The 16945-nt window shown below is 48.4% G+C and overlaps 1 protein-coding gene across 1 annotated transcript; it reads left to right on the top strand.

Annotated features, from left to right (window-relative positions):
* Positions 1–437: 437 nt before the first annotated feature.
* LOC144125486 (alcohol dehydrogenase class-3-like) lies at positions 438–16500 on the top strand. Its single transcript, XM_077658917.1, has 7 exons — positions 438–459; positions 1957–1995; positions 4028–4321; positions 7031–7161; positions 7933–8068; positions 14319–14460; positions 16403–16500. Exons 1-7 carry the CDS (start codon positions 438–440, stop codon positions 16425–16427), a joined length of 789 nt encoding a protein of 262 aa, XP_077515043.1. The 3' UTR covers positions 16428–16500.
* The last annotated feature ends 445 nt before the right edge of the window (positions 16501–16945 follow it).

Here is a 16945-nt window from a genome sequence, read left to right as displayed (position 1 = left end):
TTGCTAGCCAATCGCAATAGTATACGAAATCAGCTTTTTAATGTTTGACTTTATTGAACAAGCCAGGCATCAAAATTCTAGACCCTCTAATTTTTTTCTTTTCATTGGCATCTTGTTTAAACAACAAGATAAGTTTTAACAACGGACTACTTTCTGTCATGGAGGAATTCTGTGCGGAGGTCCGGAATGTGGGCGGAGCTTCCCTGCAGACTTAAGCTGTATCCGACTATAGCGAGGTATGCGCTTCGTTAAAGGAAACATTTTTATTGGACTCGACGTTTCCGTCGGAGGTCCGATCTTTTTCAAGAGTGAGTTGTCTTCGCTGGTATTTCACCTTTCATAAAGGCTGGACACAAAATAGCTTAGCTAGAAACTGATAGAGAGTACGGAAATTAGTAGACAGAAGTACAAGAAATACAAGTAAAAGTGAATTAAACATGGATAGGAATAAGCACAAAGGTGGGGTGGGTGCTGCACGAAAAAAATGGAGAGTGCGCAGAACATGTAAAAAATAGGGAAATACAACATCCACACGCGACCCTGCTTTGTTAGGAACCGCATGCTTGCGACAGCGACAGCAACAGCGACAGCATGCCACACACGACAGCGACACACACGTGCCACACACGATTGGCGACAGCGTGCCACACACGGCCAAGCACCCTGTCGCCCATCTCCAGCTGCTGAAGAAATATTGCCATTCAGTATGGAGGTTGCACGTACAGCGATGCTCCTGGTATTCTTGATGCTTTCAGTTGACTATTAATCGAAAGCTCTCCGGGGGTTGTGGAGGCGAAAATAGGGGATCAGATTACAGTTGCTTACTCGAAGCCTTTCCTCGACATGATGAGCAGCTGCACGCTAGCCTGCCGTAGTAGAGGGACCTATCACTTTGGACGAAATTAAATCTGCCATTTCTGGCCTGCCGGGTCAGAAATCTCCTTACCCAGATGGTGTTACTAGCAAGCCTACCGCCTGTTTTGGTGGAGGTTTTCCAGGCTCTTTATGATGTTAGTTTTGTGACCCCTCCTCTACTTTTTATTCTGGGAATACCACATTAATTCCAAAAAAACACAGATACAAATCGGTTGAAAACAGTTGAAGGATATCGTCCAATTTCTCTCTGTAATGTAGATTACAAACTTCTTGCAAAGGTTCTTTGTAATCGTCTGCAGCTAGTTGTCGCTGAATTAATAGGCTCTCATCAGGTCTGCGGTATCAGAGGCCGCAGTATCGGAACCAATATTCATGTTGCACGTTAGATATTTGAGGCAAAATCAGATGAAGTAGGCCAAGTGGCTTTTATTCAGATTGAGCTTGCAAGGACGTTTGATATAGTTCACCCCGATTTCTTGTTTGCGGTCTTAGACCATGCAAATATTGGAGACGTTTTGCCCAGGGGCATAAGACTGGGCTATAAGGAGTCCTATACAAGGCTAATTGTTAACCAAGTGCTAACCAAACCTATACTACTGAAACGATCTTTTCGTCAAGGCTGTCCACTATGGCCTTTACATTGAACCCCTTCGCCTCAGTATTAATAACAGCGCGGCTGTCCGTGGTTTCTCCCCGGCACAATGCGAAGATATAATCCTATGCAGATAATGTCGCCCTCTTTTGTTCTGACAAAAATAGTGTACTTGAGGCATTACATTTGACAGAAGAATTTTGTGAGGTATCAGGTGCGGATCTTAATTTAGATAAATCCGAGGGGTTTTGGTTTAGTCATTGGGGTGTGAGGCCAAGTCATTTTGGCGGGATAAGCTGGAAGTGCGGCGCCCTTGAGCACCTAGGGATTCCTCTGCACTAAATTCGCAACAGTGGAGCCTACTGGAATTCACATATAATGTCCATGAGGCGACAAACCCAGGCTTGGATTGGTAGGGAACTGTCAGTGTTTGCTCGGGCTCAAGTCTGCAACTTTTTTTATTTGCAAAACTTTCCTATGTCCTGCAGGTTCTCCATTGTGCGAGGAAGAAAATGCAGGTGATGCAGGTGAGAGTAAGCTTACAGAGTATTTGTTTCCTATACTGTTGTATTGGCAATCTTTTCTGAAGTTTCTTGACACCAGTGTTTTAAAACGTATTGAGCGAATGTGTATGGAAGGTGAATCGCCGCCTATGCAATACGCCATTGTGCGAGGAAGAAAGTGCACGTGATGCACAGAATATTCGCGACCTTCGTATGGGGCTCCCGATGGGAATACATGCACCCGGAGACCATTGACCATTGTTTTATTCTGTGCAATGATGATATGTTCTTCTGGGACATATTACAGCGAACATCTAATAACAATGAAATCACACCCTACAGTATCCGCTTTTGGCCTGTTGAGAAAAACTGTGTTGTGGCATGAGCTCTATTAATGTTGATTGGACTATTTAGTCGCTGGAAGAGCCGTATGATGGACCGCCACGCCGAATCACCGTGGTCATCGAAATCTTTGCAAAGCAGTGCGCTTCGATGCGGGCAGTATATGGTGCCCTGGATGCGCCGCCTAGCTGGCTCCCCTGTCTAGATGCATATGTGTGCTTCCCACACTTTTGATGTTTGGGAAGGTGGGAACGTGCGGGAGTATGGTGGGCTCGAATTACACAGCCTGGTGTTTTGTGACATAAGAATACTCAGAATTTTCCTTTCGGCACTATTTCCACGCAATGAAGAAAAAAAAGACTGCGGCGATCCTTTTGCTCTCTAGAACTGGCCAGCGAAGCTAATTTGTTCGCGCCGCTGCAGGTTCGAATCCCAGTCGCGGTAATATTTGTTTGATTTATTTTTATTCATTTATTTCATTTGGCACAAACCCACAAACATAAAACATCGCGGGGTTTACCCATCAGAATAGCGCTTTTGCACTAATAACCTTTTCTGAACCCGCGAGCGGGAGGGGCGGAGTTCGATCCCCAGTGCCGCCGGGCACCCACCGGTGACACAATTTGTACAAGCTTTCCACTGGTCTGGTGCTCGGCTTATCTGGGGCGAAATGCTTGGGAAATGGGTCTTTGACCCCGCCCTGAGTAGAAATAAAAACCTTGTGCCATGGCGCTCTTTGGCCACAGGTGCCTTTGGGCCATAAACATTCATCATCATCATCATCATTTTCCTGAACCGCCTTAAAAAGGACACAACATCGGACACATCGACCCCGATATTTATACATTCTCCGAGTTTAGTTTTGGTGGTTGCTGGCCATGATGGGACGTCTTAGGAGCCAGAAAGCGAATGCTTTGTTTCATTATGAAGCGCTGCTGAAAACGGAAATGTGATTCAGGGCGCAAATTCCGTAGCCGGCAGCCTGTGACAACTTCCGCCGGACTCGCTGCCGGAGCAATATTGTGCTGGTCGATATGGGTTGGGTCGTCCTGTGCCGACTTCGGTGGTTCTGGAGCGGATTGGATACCATCGACCAGTAGAACTCACAAGTCATCATACTCACTGCCCACCCAGAAACAAATCAGTGTAATATCGTTAATTAGAACCTCCGGTTTATCTGAACTGCATGATGCTTCGTTGTCATCAAAATAGCATATATTTCAATGAAGTAAAACGCTCGGTACTTCGAACACATGGCCGTATGTGCAATGGTTAATTCAAGCAGGCCGCGCAGCCGACCTGCCTCTGGGCACGCAGCGAGTGCCCGTGGCCCAGTAACCATGGCAACCGGCCTTTCTCTATGGCACGGTTATCGCGGTGAGCTGCTGGTGCCGCGTGGACGGACGGTTTGCCGTTATCGTCCGTTACCATTTACTTTCCGCGCACGCCGCTTTAGTCTCACGGCTCTCACTGTCCATTGGGAGCTGCTGTGTACCAGTTCATTTCTCGGCACCTGTCGCAGGGAAAAGGGGGGAGTGGGGTTCGGGCGCGCTGATATGCGTCTCCAGTTCGTTTATCCGCGCGACGCAGTACTGCGTTAACCCTCTTTCGGATTAGGCGCCTTTTAGTTTGAACTCTGCATAATAAGAACACGGTTTTCTCGGCATTGTGATGCCGCGCTGAGTGACGAGGGGGCGCGCTTGCCACGTTGCAGCCGCATCAGTCACTCAGCGCCCGTTGCACTGGGGTCTACTCAGAGACGAGCTATGTGAGGCTAGACGCCTGACGCAGATCAGCATTGCGGCGCCGCTCGACAAGGTGTGGCTGCTTTGCTGCGCCGTGTCCAGGGGCTACGACGCAGCTCTGAACGCATCCATGATTACCAAGGAGAGCAAGGTGGGCATCTGGGGCCTGGGTGCCGTCGGCCTCTCGGCCGTCATGGGTGCCAAGGAGCGAGGTGCCAAGACCATCATCGGCATCGACATCAACGAGGCCAATTTCCCGAAAGGTGCGTGCCCCACTGTTTCATCTGGCCACTGTCGGGGAAGGTTGTAGACTGTCCACAAGAAAGAGTAGAAAGGAACCACTACCTACGTTCACGACAATGGCACGTTACTGTAACTTCTGGTGTACAGCTTGTGAACTATACATGTTTAAAGGTTGAAATTAACTTAAATTCTATATCTTTTTTATTAGCAAAGGACCCCCAATTTTGGGTGTATTGCATAAAGGCTAGATGCAGGAATAAAAATAAACTTATATACAAAATATTATGTTAAATATGTAAGGTATCATCATCATCATCATCATCATCAGCCTGACTACGCCCATTGCAGGACAAAGCCCTGTCCAATACCTCTCCAATTAACCCTGTTCTGAGCCAGCTGCGGCCTCCGTATCCCCGCAAACTATCTCATCCGCCCATCTAACTTTCTGCCGCCACCCTGCTAAGCTTGCCAATTCTCTTGATGCCCAGTTCGTTACCATCGATTATCTTGCCCTCGCATTACATACCCTGCCCAAGCCCATTTCTTCTTCTTGATTGCGACTAGGATTAACCCGCGTGTGTTCTCTGACCCGCTATGCCCTCTTCATGTCCCTTAACGTTACCCCTATCATTTTCCTTTCCATAACTCGCTGCGTTGTCCTAAATTTATGTTGAACCCTTTTCGTTAGCCTCCACGTTTCATCCCCATAGGTGAGCACCGGTAAGATACAGTTATATACTTTTATCGCGAGGAATATTGGTAAACTTCCATTCAAGATCAGAGAGAACGGGCCAGATGAGCTCCGCCCCATTGTTATTCCAGTTTTTCCCTCTCGTGATACGGCGCTGCGGTCATTACCTGCCCTAGGTAGACGTATTCCCAGTCATGTCATGCCGAAAGCCGTTTCAGTGAATGGCTGAGCGAAGGAAGAATTATGCAGCAAATCTAGCATGAGCATGTGGAGGGGCAACTTGCAGGGGATGACCGATGCGGGTTGAAATGCGTGCCGGAAAGCTGATGTATATGTAGGGCAGAATACAAAGTTATGCGCAAAAACAGAAGTGACATGAAATTAGCACATACTGGCGATTCGACTACGGCAATCAAGATTTATTAAACTGGACTTTGCTTTAAATATGATATGCTGACACTGTTTGAATAGTATGCAGGCTCAGTTATATGGTGATTGCAGTGAATTTATCAGATAGATCTGGTTAGGGCTCCAGATACGCTTTATTGCCTGTAGATCCGGACTATACATAGGGTTCTTCGTTTTCGAGTTTAACATTTTTTTTCGAATTTGGGGGGTAAAATTGGGCGCTATTTTTCAGCTTGATAATAGGGGAGGAATAGGGTTTTTCGTTAAAACGTTCCGAAATTCGAGTTTTTCTCGGGTTAAATTTACAACCTGTATTAATTTATTGGATTTTTTTGAATCGGAGGGTATCAATTTGGGCTATGTTTCAGGCTGGTAAGCGAGGGGAGGAGAGGGGGATCGTAGTTATCAAGCAAATATTCAGGAATTCGGCGTTTCTTTGCTAATTAATAATTACTAGTAAACAGCATGGATCAGTCTTGGGACATGAAACATTTCATTCGCGCAAGCTGCCCACCCACCGACTTTTTACACGTCGTTGTTAACATACCTAATCATCTGCATGCGCAGCATTTCGGTTTCCATGCGAGACCTGTCCTGTCTTTCGACGTATCTCGGCTGAGAGAACGTTCTTTCAACACCACAGCTGCCATTAGCTATGCATGACTTTGTCAACGCGGTATTTGCTAGCCCAGGGTATCGCACAGTTGCGTCGTGCGTGCCAAGAGTCCATGATACCTGTATTTATTAGTGGGGCTTGCTTTCAGCAAGTACTGGTTAAACTCCCCGCGAAGTTAGTCTACATCGTTCATCGTGGAAATCAAGAGAGGTCGGTAGTCATCAAAGGACTGACTCAGCAGCTCCTTCTGCAATGGATCCAGTACGGCTTCCAATATCCGTAACGCCAATTGGTTTTCGTCCTTGTTGGCCACCTCTCGCCCGTGCGCCAAGTGTGGGCAGAGTAGTTCCGCGGGAGTAGTTGTGCCAGAAATCGATGTGCCAGAAATCGAGTAAATTTGGGTTTTACCCGAAAACGAAGAACCCTCAATATGCAATATTTTTTTAACATTGCCGCATGCGTAACGTAATTCCCAGCGCTTGTTCTATTACGTGATTTTGTGACACTTGCGCTGTACGTCCACATACATTTTTAGGCGCTGGCTGTACGCCTTGATCTTGCAGGCTATGTACCGGAAACAGACAATCTAGTAAAAAAACATTTTTAGCAACCATTGAGCCCTGCGAACTATAAACACCGGATGCGGACTGAATATCAGAAAGCACGCTTGTCTGTCGCCCCGATTTGTTTCGGCAGTAGAATTTCCCACGCTATTGAAATACCAACCGCGTACGCATTATTCATAAACGTTATTCATAAAGGCTGTTCTCGAGCGCCTTCCAAGTCCCCGGTAGATACGTACTGCCGATGCTCGGCATCGTTCACTCAGTTAGCCATGTCCTAAACCAAACCTGCTATCCAGCCTGAGTATCAACAAGACAGAGAACGATATGACTATACAACGTGAATCGCAGTAACTTTTCGAACACTGTAAAAGTTGCATAGAGAAGACGCTAAACGTTTCCGAAAAATGTGCGTGACACTTTGTGCGCCGCTCTTTCCGCGTGCACGCAGCGAAGGAGTTCGGCTGCACCGAGTGCGTGAATCCCAACACGTTGTCCAAGACTATTGTGCAGCACCTGGCTGAAATTACGAACGGCGGCCTCGACATCACGTTCGAGTGCATCGGCAACGTCAGTACTATGGTGGGCATTCCTCCCCGCTATTCGCAGTGGGAGGCAGCGCGGGGGGTCGTTTTGCTCAATGTTTCATGTATAAGATCCCGCAACACTATATTTTTACGGCTGCTTGCGGAGGTGGAGTAGGAAAAAACTTTATTTGTCATCAATTCCCGGGTGTGTAGTCCTAAGTACAAGACCACAGTGGGAGTGGCGACCATGCGGGCCCTATAGAGCAGCTATTGCTGCCCGTCAACAGTAACGCTGGTCAGACGAGCCTTTAACCGTCCGCGCATGATTGGGTGATGGGTTGGGGAGGGATGGACGGGGCTTCGCCGGGAAGATTGGAACAGGCCCTGAGGAGAAGGTAGGGGATGGGCTGATCTGAGAGCTCAGCTTTCGCTGTGTGCCTGATACAACGCGCCGCGCGCCGACAGCGCGTGCGACGGTCATAAGATGTATCACTCCGACCCGCTGGAGACCACGCCCTCCACCTGTCAGCTGGTAGCTCGCCAACTCGACGCGCCGCCCAGGTGAGCGGCTTTCAGTGGGACCTTGTTAGCCTCCACCTGTATGCAGGTAGCTCTGGGAAGTGATGAAAAGGACAGTGCCGCTGGTTATCCCGCGGCTATTTAGTTTCGACGTGGTGCCTGAATTAATTGACCGAGCACTAACACGGTGCATTTCCTTTGCATAATCGAACTGCTTTTTGGCGCAGTCGCAAACAGAGCAATAACCAGATGACGCACGTATATAACGGCTTGCGCGTGCTTGCATCATCCACTGCTGGTGGCGCAGAGGGATGCGCTGGAGTCATGCCACGCCGGCTGGGGAGAGTCCTTCATCCTGGGAGCAGCACCCACGGACGAGGTGATCTCCACCCTGCCCTCGCAGCTCACCGCCGGCCGGGCCTGGCGAGGATGCGCCTTCGGAGGTGCGTGGCCCACACCAGTCATGTGTGCTGTCCTCGTTTTGTGCTCAGTGAGCCAGGGCGCCGCGTAACCATGCGGGCATACGGATAAAATGAAGGCCACCAGCGATTTTCGAAACGCGATGAGCGGGCGGGACGCACACGATTGTATCGTCTTTGGTATACGTACAGCCCAAGGGGCCAGCTTCTGAGCCTTCCAGCGCGGCTCCTCTTACGTACTCAGGGACCCTAGCCTCACGAAGGCGGGAGGAACTTAAGTCCTCAAAGTTCCCAAGCTTAGGACTATCAAGTGTGCTTAAGAGCCCATCTACACGGCTTGGAAGCAAGCCCCTTGCGTTGTATATTTTTAACAAAGACTGTACCATTAAAAGCAGGCATTACGAGAATGAGACCGCAGCTTTCTTCAATGCTGCTGGTGTCGGGTGTACTTTCATCCCATAGATATCTGCTATCACATTCTTTGCGCTGCGGCGGTGCAGCCGTCACTGGCGTTGAAAAGTGCCCAACGGTACAGTGGACTCACTTTCAGTTTCTCTTTCATTACCTTCCTTAATACCCATTAACGTGCTGACTTGTACTCACTGCAGATTGGCTGTTCTACCGAAGATTTTAATCATAAAAATTCCCGAATCTCGGCGATTCCCTCGTTCTCTGAACCTTAAAAGGCCTCACGCTGAGTAGGATACGCTCCGCGGTTGCTCTGTCCTGCCTGCAGCAGCAACGCGTCGAAATCAGCGGCGACACTTCGCGGTGACTCACGTATGGCCAGACACCAGTGCACAGAGCACAGCTCGTGGCAAATGCATTTATATTGCATCACTCCGTGTCTACAATGCAAGGCGAAAGAAAGAGATACGTGCTTTTTTTTAACAATGTCTACTTGAGCATTCAAAGATTAAAGACAAGAGACCACACCACTAGTGAAAACGCGCATATATATCCGAAAAGTCACCGGACACAGGTAAAAATAAGGGTTGAAATTAAACAGTCCACAGGAAACGAGAAATAAAGAAGAATCAGTGCAATCGTCATTTGTCGTTGGGTGTCGCTTGAGGTGCGCTCGCTGGGTCCCCCGCAGCTTCACCGGAGGAGCGCTGCGACTGTAACTTGGAAGGGAGGGCTTTGCAAACCCTACTTGATACTTTTAACGAAGTGTGGCTTTCTGGCATCATGCCGGGAGAATGGAAGCATTCTATTGTGGTTCCAATACACAAGTCTGGTCAGCCTCCAGTATCTCTCTCAGCCCTTCGCCCAATTTCCCTTACGCCTACCATCTGCAAGCTTTATGAAAACATTCTAGCCACACGCTTGTCCTGGTGGTTGGAATCCCATGATTGTTACCCAGATTCCCAAATTGGTTTCTGCCCACAAATTGGAACGGAGGACGGCCTTGCTACTTTGGCTGCTGAGGTGCTTGACCACTCTCCGCAGAGTCACCTTGTACGAACCGTAATCGCTACAGACATAACAAAGGCATATGATAACATCCTTCATTCTGTCATTCTTGCCTCTCTTCAAACTCTTGGACTCCCTCACCGGTTCCTCTTCTCTATTCACGCCTTTTTAGCAAATCGAACCTTCAGCGTGCGTGTCCACGGAAAGCCCTTTGGTAACTTCACTTCTAATAGAGGAGTGCTGCAGGGCTCCGTTCTTGCCCCCACATTATTTAATGTGGCTTTAATTCCTCTTGTTCGAACCCTAGAGTCCATTCCTTCTATCCGCGTGTTTGCGTATGCCGAGGATATAACCTTGTGGTGCTGTCATCCAGATGCGTCTATTCATCAGTCGGTCCTTCAACACGCGCTGGATGTATTGACATCTCGCCTCCCACCTCTGAGTCTAACACTATCTCCTACTCAATTATGTTTCATTCGAATTGGAAATAAAGCCGGCTTACGGAAAGCTCCCCTTAAAATTTTACGGTACATTTTACGGTTCGTATTCTTGGTCTTCTCCTCCATACATCTGGGACTGGCACCCCGTGGCTGGCAGCCACCCGTAAATCGGCTCACGCTACTCTAGTTCTGATTCGTCGCATAGCTATGCGCTCTGGTTGGCGCACGTGCTCATACGGCCCGCCAGCTTGTGTGCTCTATCCTTCAGCCGCGGATAGTGTATCAGGCACAATTTCAACGTCTCGCCCGCAGACAGTGGGATTCCCTTGAAGCTATCAATCGTGAGGCTATGCGCGTCATAACATATCTGCCTCGTTTAACACCCATACCTGTGCTACAAGAGTTCGCACAACTTAATATACTCAGTGAAATCATCGACCAACGGGTGGCAAATAGAGCTCGAAAACAGTCTCTCAAACTTCATCGTTTAAAGACACTTCCACGGTGGTCCTATTGCCAGCTCACTGACAATCGCCCCATTGTTTCCCCGTCGGTATCAGCAGCGTATCTGCCTGAAGGGTGCATATCATACACGGATGCATCACATTCTGCATGGAGGGGAGCTACTGCTGTGTATAGTCCATCTCATCCGCATCTCAACTCTCGCGCGACGTATACTGCGGTTACGTGCACTCCCCTGGCATTGGAACTTCAAACCATTTATAATGCCATTGCTTCCCTTCCTCTCGTTCCAACATTATATACAGTTCATATTTACACCGACTCCAGCGCCGCCCTTAAACAGCTTAAGGCTGTTCGACGAACGTTCCAGATTTCACAATCAATTCATGTGCTCTGCTCAAAGTGTCCATGTCCTGTGCGCATACACTGGATTCGCGGCCATGCTCAGGATCCACATAATATTCAAGCGGATACTATGACTCATCTTCAGACATTAGAGGATCCTCCACCTTCCCCTCTTCCCCCAGATCCGTTCCTGTCCCATGTTTCCGATTCCGAAGTTCTGCGCCAGCGAACACACGCTCTAATTCCTCCGTGTTCGCACCCTCTCCCCCGTAGTCTTATTCGGCCGGAGGAGGTATCCGTGCGCCGGATTTGGGCAGGGGCGGCTCTGACACCTTCTGTCCGTCATCGGTGGCGTGCCAATGATCTGCCAGCACCTGACAGGTGCCCTCACTGTAGCGCTGCACCGGACATTTGTGATGTGCGGCACTTGTTACGGACGTGCCCAGCGACGGCTGCTATCATAAAACGGCTCCTCAGGGAGGTGGGCCTGCGGTGGAACCGCGAAAGTGACTACGTGAAGTGGACTATGGACAACCGTTTCATTAGCAGCCTGTGCAACTACCTCAGCGCAACGGTTCTTCACTCCTTCTTTTAACTTTCAATCGCGTCCATTCTTCCCTCCCCCTTCCTTTTTCAACTTATGCCTCATGGCACACTCGAATAAAAAAAAAAGAGCGCTGCGACTCAGCGTAGCCGTGGTGCGTCGTCCCAGTGAAGAAGCCCCGGTGCGCACGGAGGCGCCCTGAGACGCCATTAGCCTCTTTCATTTCATTTCTCCGTTCTGCCTGCTATCCTTTATTTGCGCTGCCCCAGCTCAGGTGCCTCAGTATCGATGGCAGATGCCGGGGCTAGCAAAATCCTTTTCCTTCCTTTTTACTATTATTTTTAATAAAACCACTACCACCACCAACCAGAACCCCGTTTCCGGTTTGTCACGTAGCTCTTTCTCCCGAGATCTGTCTTCGCCTGATCAACAAGCGCGTCGATTTGGTCACCGCCAAAAGAACATATTTCTTTTGCTAGACATACCCGCAAAACTTAGATATCGAGAACAATCTGCTTGCCGGTAACGGAGGGGTAACAATTAACATCTGGAGCGGGCTACCAGTGAGCGAAATGCAGGCCGAGATGCGTGTATACGGGCCGTCTATCCTCAGTGTTGCTGCTTTCCAGAATCACTCGCGAGTCGCGACGCTTTTTCTCAGCTGCGTAATTTGCCCACTTACAAGCTTATCAAGGTGACAGTTTACTGCATTGTTTACTAAGCTGCAGTGCGCAGGCACCGAACGAAAACGCATCTCCTCTGGTGCACCTGCAGTAGGTCGCCGTCGCTAGCATGAGGCTTCTCCACTGAGCGAACGACGGCGGTCCTCAACGCGATGCCTCGTCCAGTCGCTCTCTTTTTCGCGCTCGTTCAGGTCCGCTGGTGCCAGCTTTCAATGACCTGTTGACGGCCTATAGCGAGAGCAGGGAGAAAGCTAAGACTGAAACTGCACAGTTTATTTAGCATTTCTACAGGAGCTGGAAAAAGCATATGACAACATGCCATCCGACTGCTTTTATAGAGTCTGTGGTCCCCTTTAAGGGACTCCAGTAGGTTGGCCTTAAGGCTATGCGCGAATTTCGGTTATCCCTCAGTGTCGCTTTCACTTGCGTTTCTAAACCGTTGGCGGAAGGCTTCGACCGAAAGTCTTTATTTTTCAGAAGGCTGGCTTTGATTTCTCGTAATCGGCTGCCTTCTTCGCACTAACCCTCATGATAATATCAGCTACTTCACAGGGCAAGATGGTCAGAAGCAGTTGTGGCCAGGTGTTGTTAGCGAATTTTTATGTTCACAATTCTCTCAAAACTTTGTACGAGCAATCTGATGTCCGGTCCAAATTTATATTGCTAAGATCGGGAACCTCGCTGTCTATATATACGAAAGGAATTCCACACGAAACCTCTTGGGTCCCCAGCAGACGAGTTAACAAGGACGAGTCAACTGCTATGCTTGAAATTTCGTCTGATCATTGGCAGGTTCTCCAGACAGTGGCGTTGAGATCGACGACCGTTTGCTTGGGTATATTGCAAGTGGCTGCTCCCGTGAGTTGAAGGAGCATGGATCAACCAAGATGCGGCGGCATGATGTCGAATGTCGGCAGCGACGGCGGCAACATCACCAGTTTGTTCGAGGGAGCAAATGTGTTCTTGCTAATTCGCCGACGAAGAAAAGCGGCCGAGTTTGTAATCAACGCGCAAAAGTAACGGCGTGTTCGCGCCTACGAAGATCAAAGTGCATCGTCTTCCCTTGGGTCGAGGTACAGCCCCAGCATTTCTTTCCCACGGAGCGCTGCGGAGCTTCAACAGGTCCGTCATCAGGTCACCGAGATCCGGGACCTGCGGACCTGAACGAGTCTGGCATTCCAAGCGCCCCATACACTTAACTATGTAACAGCGCACATGGAGCCCACTCTTGGTCATGTGCAGCGTAGCTCGACTGACCAGCACTGCTGGCGTGCTGACATGAAAACGTAAAACAATTTTGAGCTAAATGAAATGCAACCAAATTTGACTGAGGTATTTAACTTTTTATATGCTGATTTCATAAATGCATTTTATTTAGTGTATCTTGCGTAGTTGCTGAGTAATAACAATTAACATCCTCGTAAAGTCATTCCCCGGGTGGTAAATAACTATGAAGAAAGTGCAGAAGATTTTTTTTTATTTCAGCATGCTCACAAAGCCCTGTTCCGTGCAATAAATCTATTAGTTTTTTTTAGACACAGAGTACTCATACAAATAACAGTTAAACTCCAGCATTTATATTTCCATTAAAAAAACGTTTCTCATAAAAATAAGTTCGATCAATATTTAAAGTGTTCACAAAAATAGTTACCTTATTGAACTCCTTAAAGCCTCGGGATTCATGTGCAAAAAGCAATAATTCTACGACCATTCGCTTCGAAATGATGCATAAACGAGTGATACAAAATCAGAATTTGTGAGAACTGAGAGAATCTATAAGAGCCTTAAAGTTTATTCCCTCGATAGTTTATTTCCTCCTTTGCCTCGTTTATCACTTTGTATGCTTTTGCTGTTGGCCAGAGAAATGCGACATTGCAACCAACGGAAGCTCTGATCTTCTGCTCTCTCCTCTTCATGGCGATACTAAGATGATATGGTGACCCGTCGTGGGAAACCCGCGAAATTCGCGATGTGCCGGGACCATTAGAAGCGCTATTCGCTCACAATTTTTCACCACCTGATATAAAAAAAGTTATTTAATTTCTAAATTTGTACTGCATATTTCGCTATAATTTTTCGTTACGAGACAGATGATGACCCGAGGATTAAGAAAAAAATTGAATTGAAAAATAAACATTTCGACCAAATTGGCCATTTTATTTGCCCCCCCCCCCCACCCTCAATTGTCTCTGTGCGCTTCTTCTTACTGCTGCTACTGCTGATGCACATTATAGAGAAGGCTCTCTGACACCGCAGCGGCCGAAATTGTGTTGTCTGGGAAGCACTGCGAAAGGCCGCCAACGATTTACCCTGCAAGCAATGCTTGTGGATTCCATGTAGCTATCGTGCAAGTTCCCACTGCGCTTGCGTGTCCATTCGCGCAGGCTGGAAGTCTGTCGACCAGGTGCCTCAGCTGGTGGTGGAGCTGTACCTAGACAAGAAGCTTAAGCTCGACGACCTCATCCCGCACAGGGTGCACCTGGAGAGGATCAACGACGCCTTCACGTTCATGCAGGGCGGCCTATCGTGAGTGCTGGACTAACGGTGCAGAAGCATGTGCTACACTGGCGCACGCACACAAGCATTGCGAGGTGCGCGATGAGCGTTTTTGTGATCTGCTGCAGGGGAACTCCGGCCAATGCATGCCAAGCGCATGTCCATGTAAGCGGATTATGGTTTTGTCCCAAGACCCTTTTCCCAAGCATATCAGCCCTGAAAAGCCGAGCGTCAGGCTGGGGGAAATCTTGTATCCTTTAGATACGGGTGTGTACCCGGCAGCACTGGAGGTCCAACCAGCACCTCCCGAATGCGAGGTGGATGTTCTGCCACAAGGCCACCGCTTCTATCGCGCTATGCTGAAGCTGCCCACTGATACCTTCCTTAAGCCTATAAACGTCACGTTGTTTTATATTTCGGTGCGACATGTGCCAGACGTCCAGATTTAATGTCATTATACGGCATGGTGCCGAGGAATCGTGTCGGTTCAAAATGGTGCTACGGTACCGTCAAATTCACTTGTGAGAGAAAACGCCCGGTAGTCGGAACGCATAGCGGTGATTTCGAACGGACCGCGAAGCTGGCAGCTCAGCCCGCAAAGCACGACAGTGCACCGTCTCGCTTTTGTCCCAGCCGCGAGCGGCCGCACCTAAACCGCGCACTTGACTGCTGCCTCGAGTGCACGGTTATCTCATGGTATGTGGGGTAGAACCTCCCGAAGCAACACGTGGGCAATGAGGGACGCCGTAGTGCGGGGCTGCGGATTAATTTAGACCACCTGGGATTCTTTGACGTGCGCTGACATCGCACAGCGCACGGACATCTTTGCATTCGCCTCCACCGAAATGCGGCCGCTGCGGCCAGAACTCCATCCCGCGTCCTGCCGTCCGTCGCGGTGCACTGTAAAATAACGTTCTAATCCAAAAAGAAATGAGAGAGAGCAAGTGAGTAGCTCCGAAACCACCGATGACAGCGATCACCAGCTCCTTAGCGTCGTACAGAACCAAGCTTCGGTCCTTTCACAAGTGCAAGAGAGCAGGACGCGAGATTTTGTGGCATTAATTTTATAACCAGTCATAATATACTGAAATAAATATATGCTCGCTTCGTCGCTTTCTCATATCAACTTTGTTTCCAACGCGGTAAGTTACATCTATGGGGTGTGAAATTACTTGACCTCTGAGCCGTCATCAACATTGTCCTGTTGCCACAACCTCGTGGAGTTCGACAGGGTCCGCAAGCCTCGAGGTTCTCATTGAAAACCGCCCGTTTAAGAGGCTGACATAGTCGTCTCACATTTAATACCATGAATGCATGATTCAAAACGTATCCGTGCAGGTGGTAGGCCTCGTTTGACAAGAAGAACGCTCGAAGCCGAAGCACAAAATTGCACTTTTCCGGATAACGTTTAGCGGCAACACAGCGGTTTCATCGGTTCAGTAAAATTACAGGGTCCCCGCTGCTGATGAGGATTAATCGACTGGCACAGTTTAAGATGCCGGTTTACTTCGCATGAACGTTATATCTCGTAAATGTTCAGTAGATAACGTATAATGCACCTCTGTGTGTTCGAAAAAAGTGTGTTTAATAGAACAGCGCGGAACATTCGTGTATGTGCATGCCATGCATCTGATAATGACACCTGCATGACAAACAGCAATCTCTCTTGTATCTGACTAGAGATGAGCACACTGCCTGTGCAGCCAAACAAGCAGAGCTTTAGATATCAGATAGGAAGTAATAAAATTAAAATAAAAATGTCTGTGCATGAACCTCCGTCATTTAGATATGAATCGTGCGATGCACTCAGTAGACGATGACGATATAGTTACCGTATCGACCCGACTATGTCTAGTCGGTCCAACCGTGTATTGCGTTTTGGGCAGGATATTAAAAAAAACGGCGCCTCTTTTGCTGTTTTTTTTCGAAAGTGATCGGCATTACGAAAACTGTGCCTCAATATCTCTTTCAGCATTCGCACCGCCATCAGCTTCTGACGCATCAGGAGGTCGAATCCGCCCGTTCCTGTTCAATCCCTCCGTGCTCGTTGCACGAATTCAAGAGTAAACATTCGCACACCTGCATAGAGTCTTTCGTCTGCGCTTCCTTCTCACCTCTAACCTGCCGCGTTTGCAAAGCGTCGCAGCGCCGGTGATCTGCAAGTGAGGAGCGGTGGAAGTTTACGATGTGAAGATGCGAGTAGCGAGCAAAGATTTCATCACAAAACTTTACTCCGGACGTTTTCGCAATTCACTTGCGATTGCGGAAAAGTTTCCTGGATAATTCTCCACTCTGTATTAATACGCAAGCTACGCAGTTATATATAGTTTGCAGCTTTTCATCAGGGGTGGCTTTCGTTTATATCTGCGTGCAAGGAAGGAAAGGACGATGATAATGGAATACAAGCTATAGGTTTACACGTGAAGAAAAAAAAAGATTCCGGAATGAAATATTTTATCTGGCTTCGGAATTGAAGGCAAGCTTACCCGCAGAGACGGCGAAAAGGAGTACTCGA

Source organism: Amblyomma americanum, chromosome 1 (assembly GCF_052857255.1).
Source record: "Amblyomma americanum isolate KBUSLIRL-KWMA chromosome 1, ASM5285725v1, whole genome shotgun sequence".
Classification (NCBI taxonomy): domain Eukaryota; kingdom Metazoa; phylum Arthropoda; class Arachnida; order Ixodida; family Ixodidae; genus Amblyomma; species Amblyomma americanum.
The sequence above is the reverse complement of the archived record's forward strand: the minus strand, read 5'-3'. Positions and strand labels throughout refer to the sequence as shown.

Excerpts from the sequence above, each read along its gene's own strand:
- LOC144125486 (XM_077658917.1), top strand. The coding sequence starts at position 438 with ATGGATAGGAATAAGCACAAAG. Across the intron at positions 4,322-7,030 it reads CGAGGCCAATTTCCCGAAAG|CGAAGGAGTTCGGCTGCACC; the intron begins GTGCGTGCCCCA and ends GCGTGCACGCAG. Across the intron at positions 8,069-14,318 it reads GCGAGGATGCGCCTTCGGAG|GCTGGAAGTCTGTCGACCAG; the intron begins GTGCGTGGCCCA and ends CCATTCGCGCAG.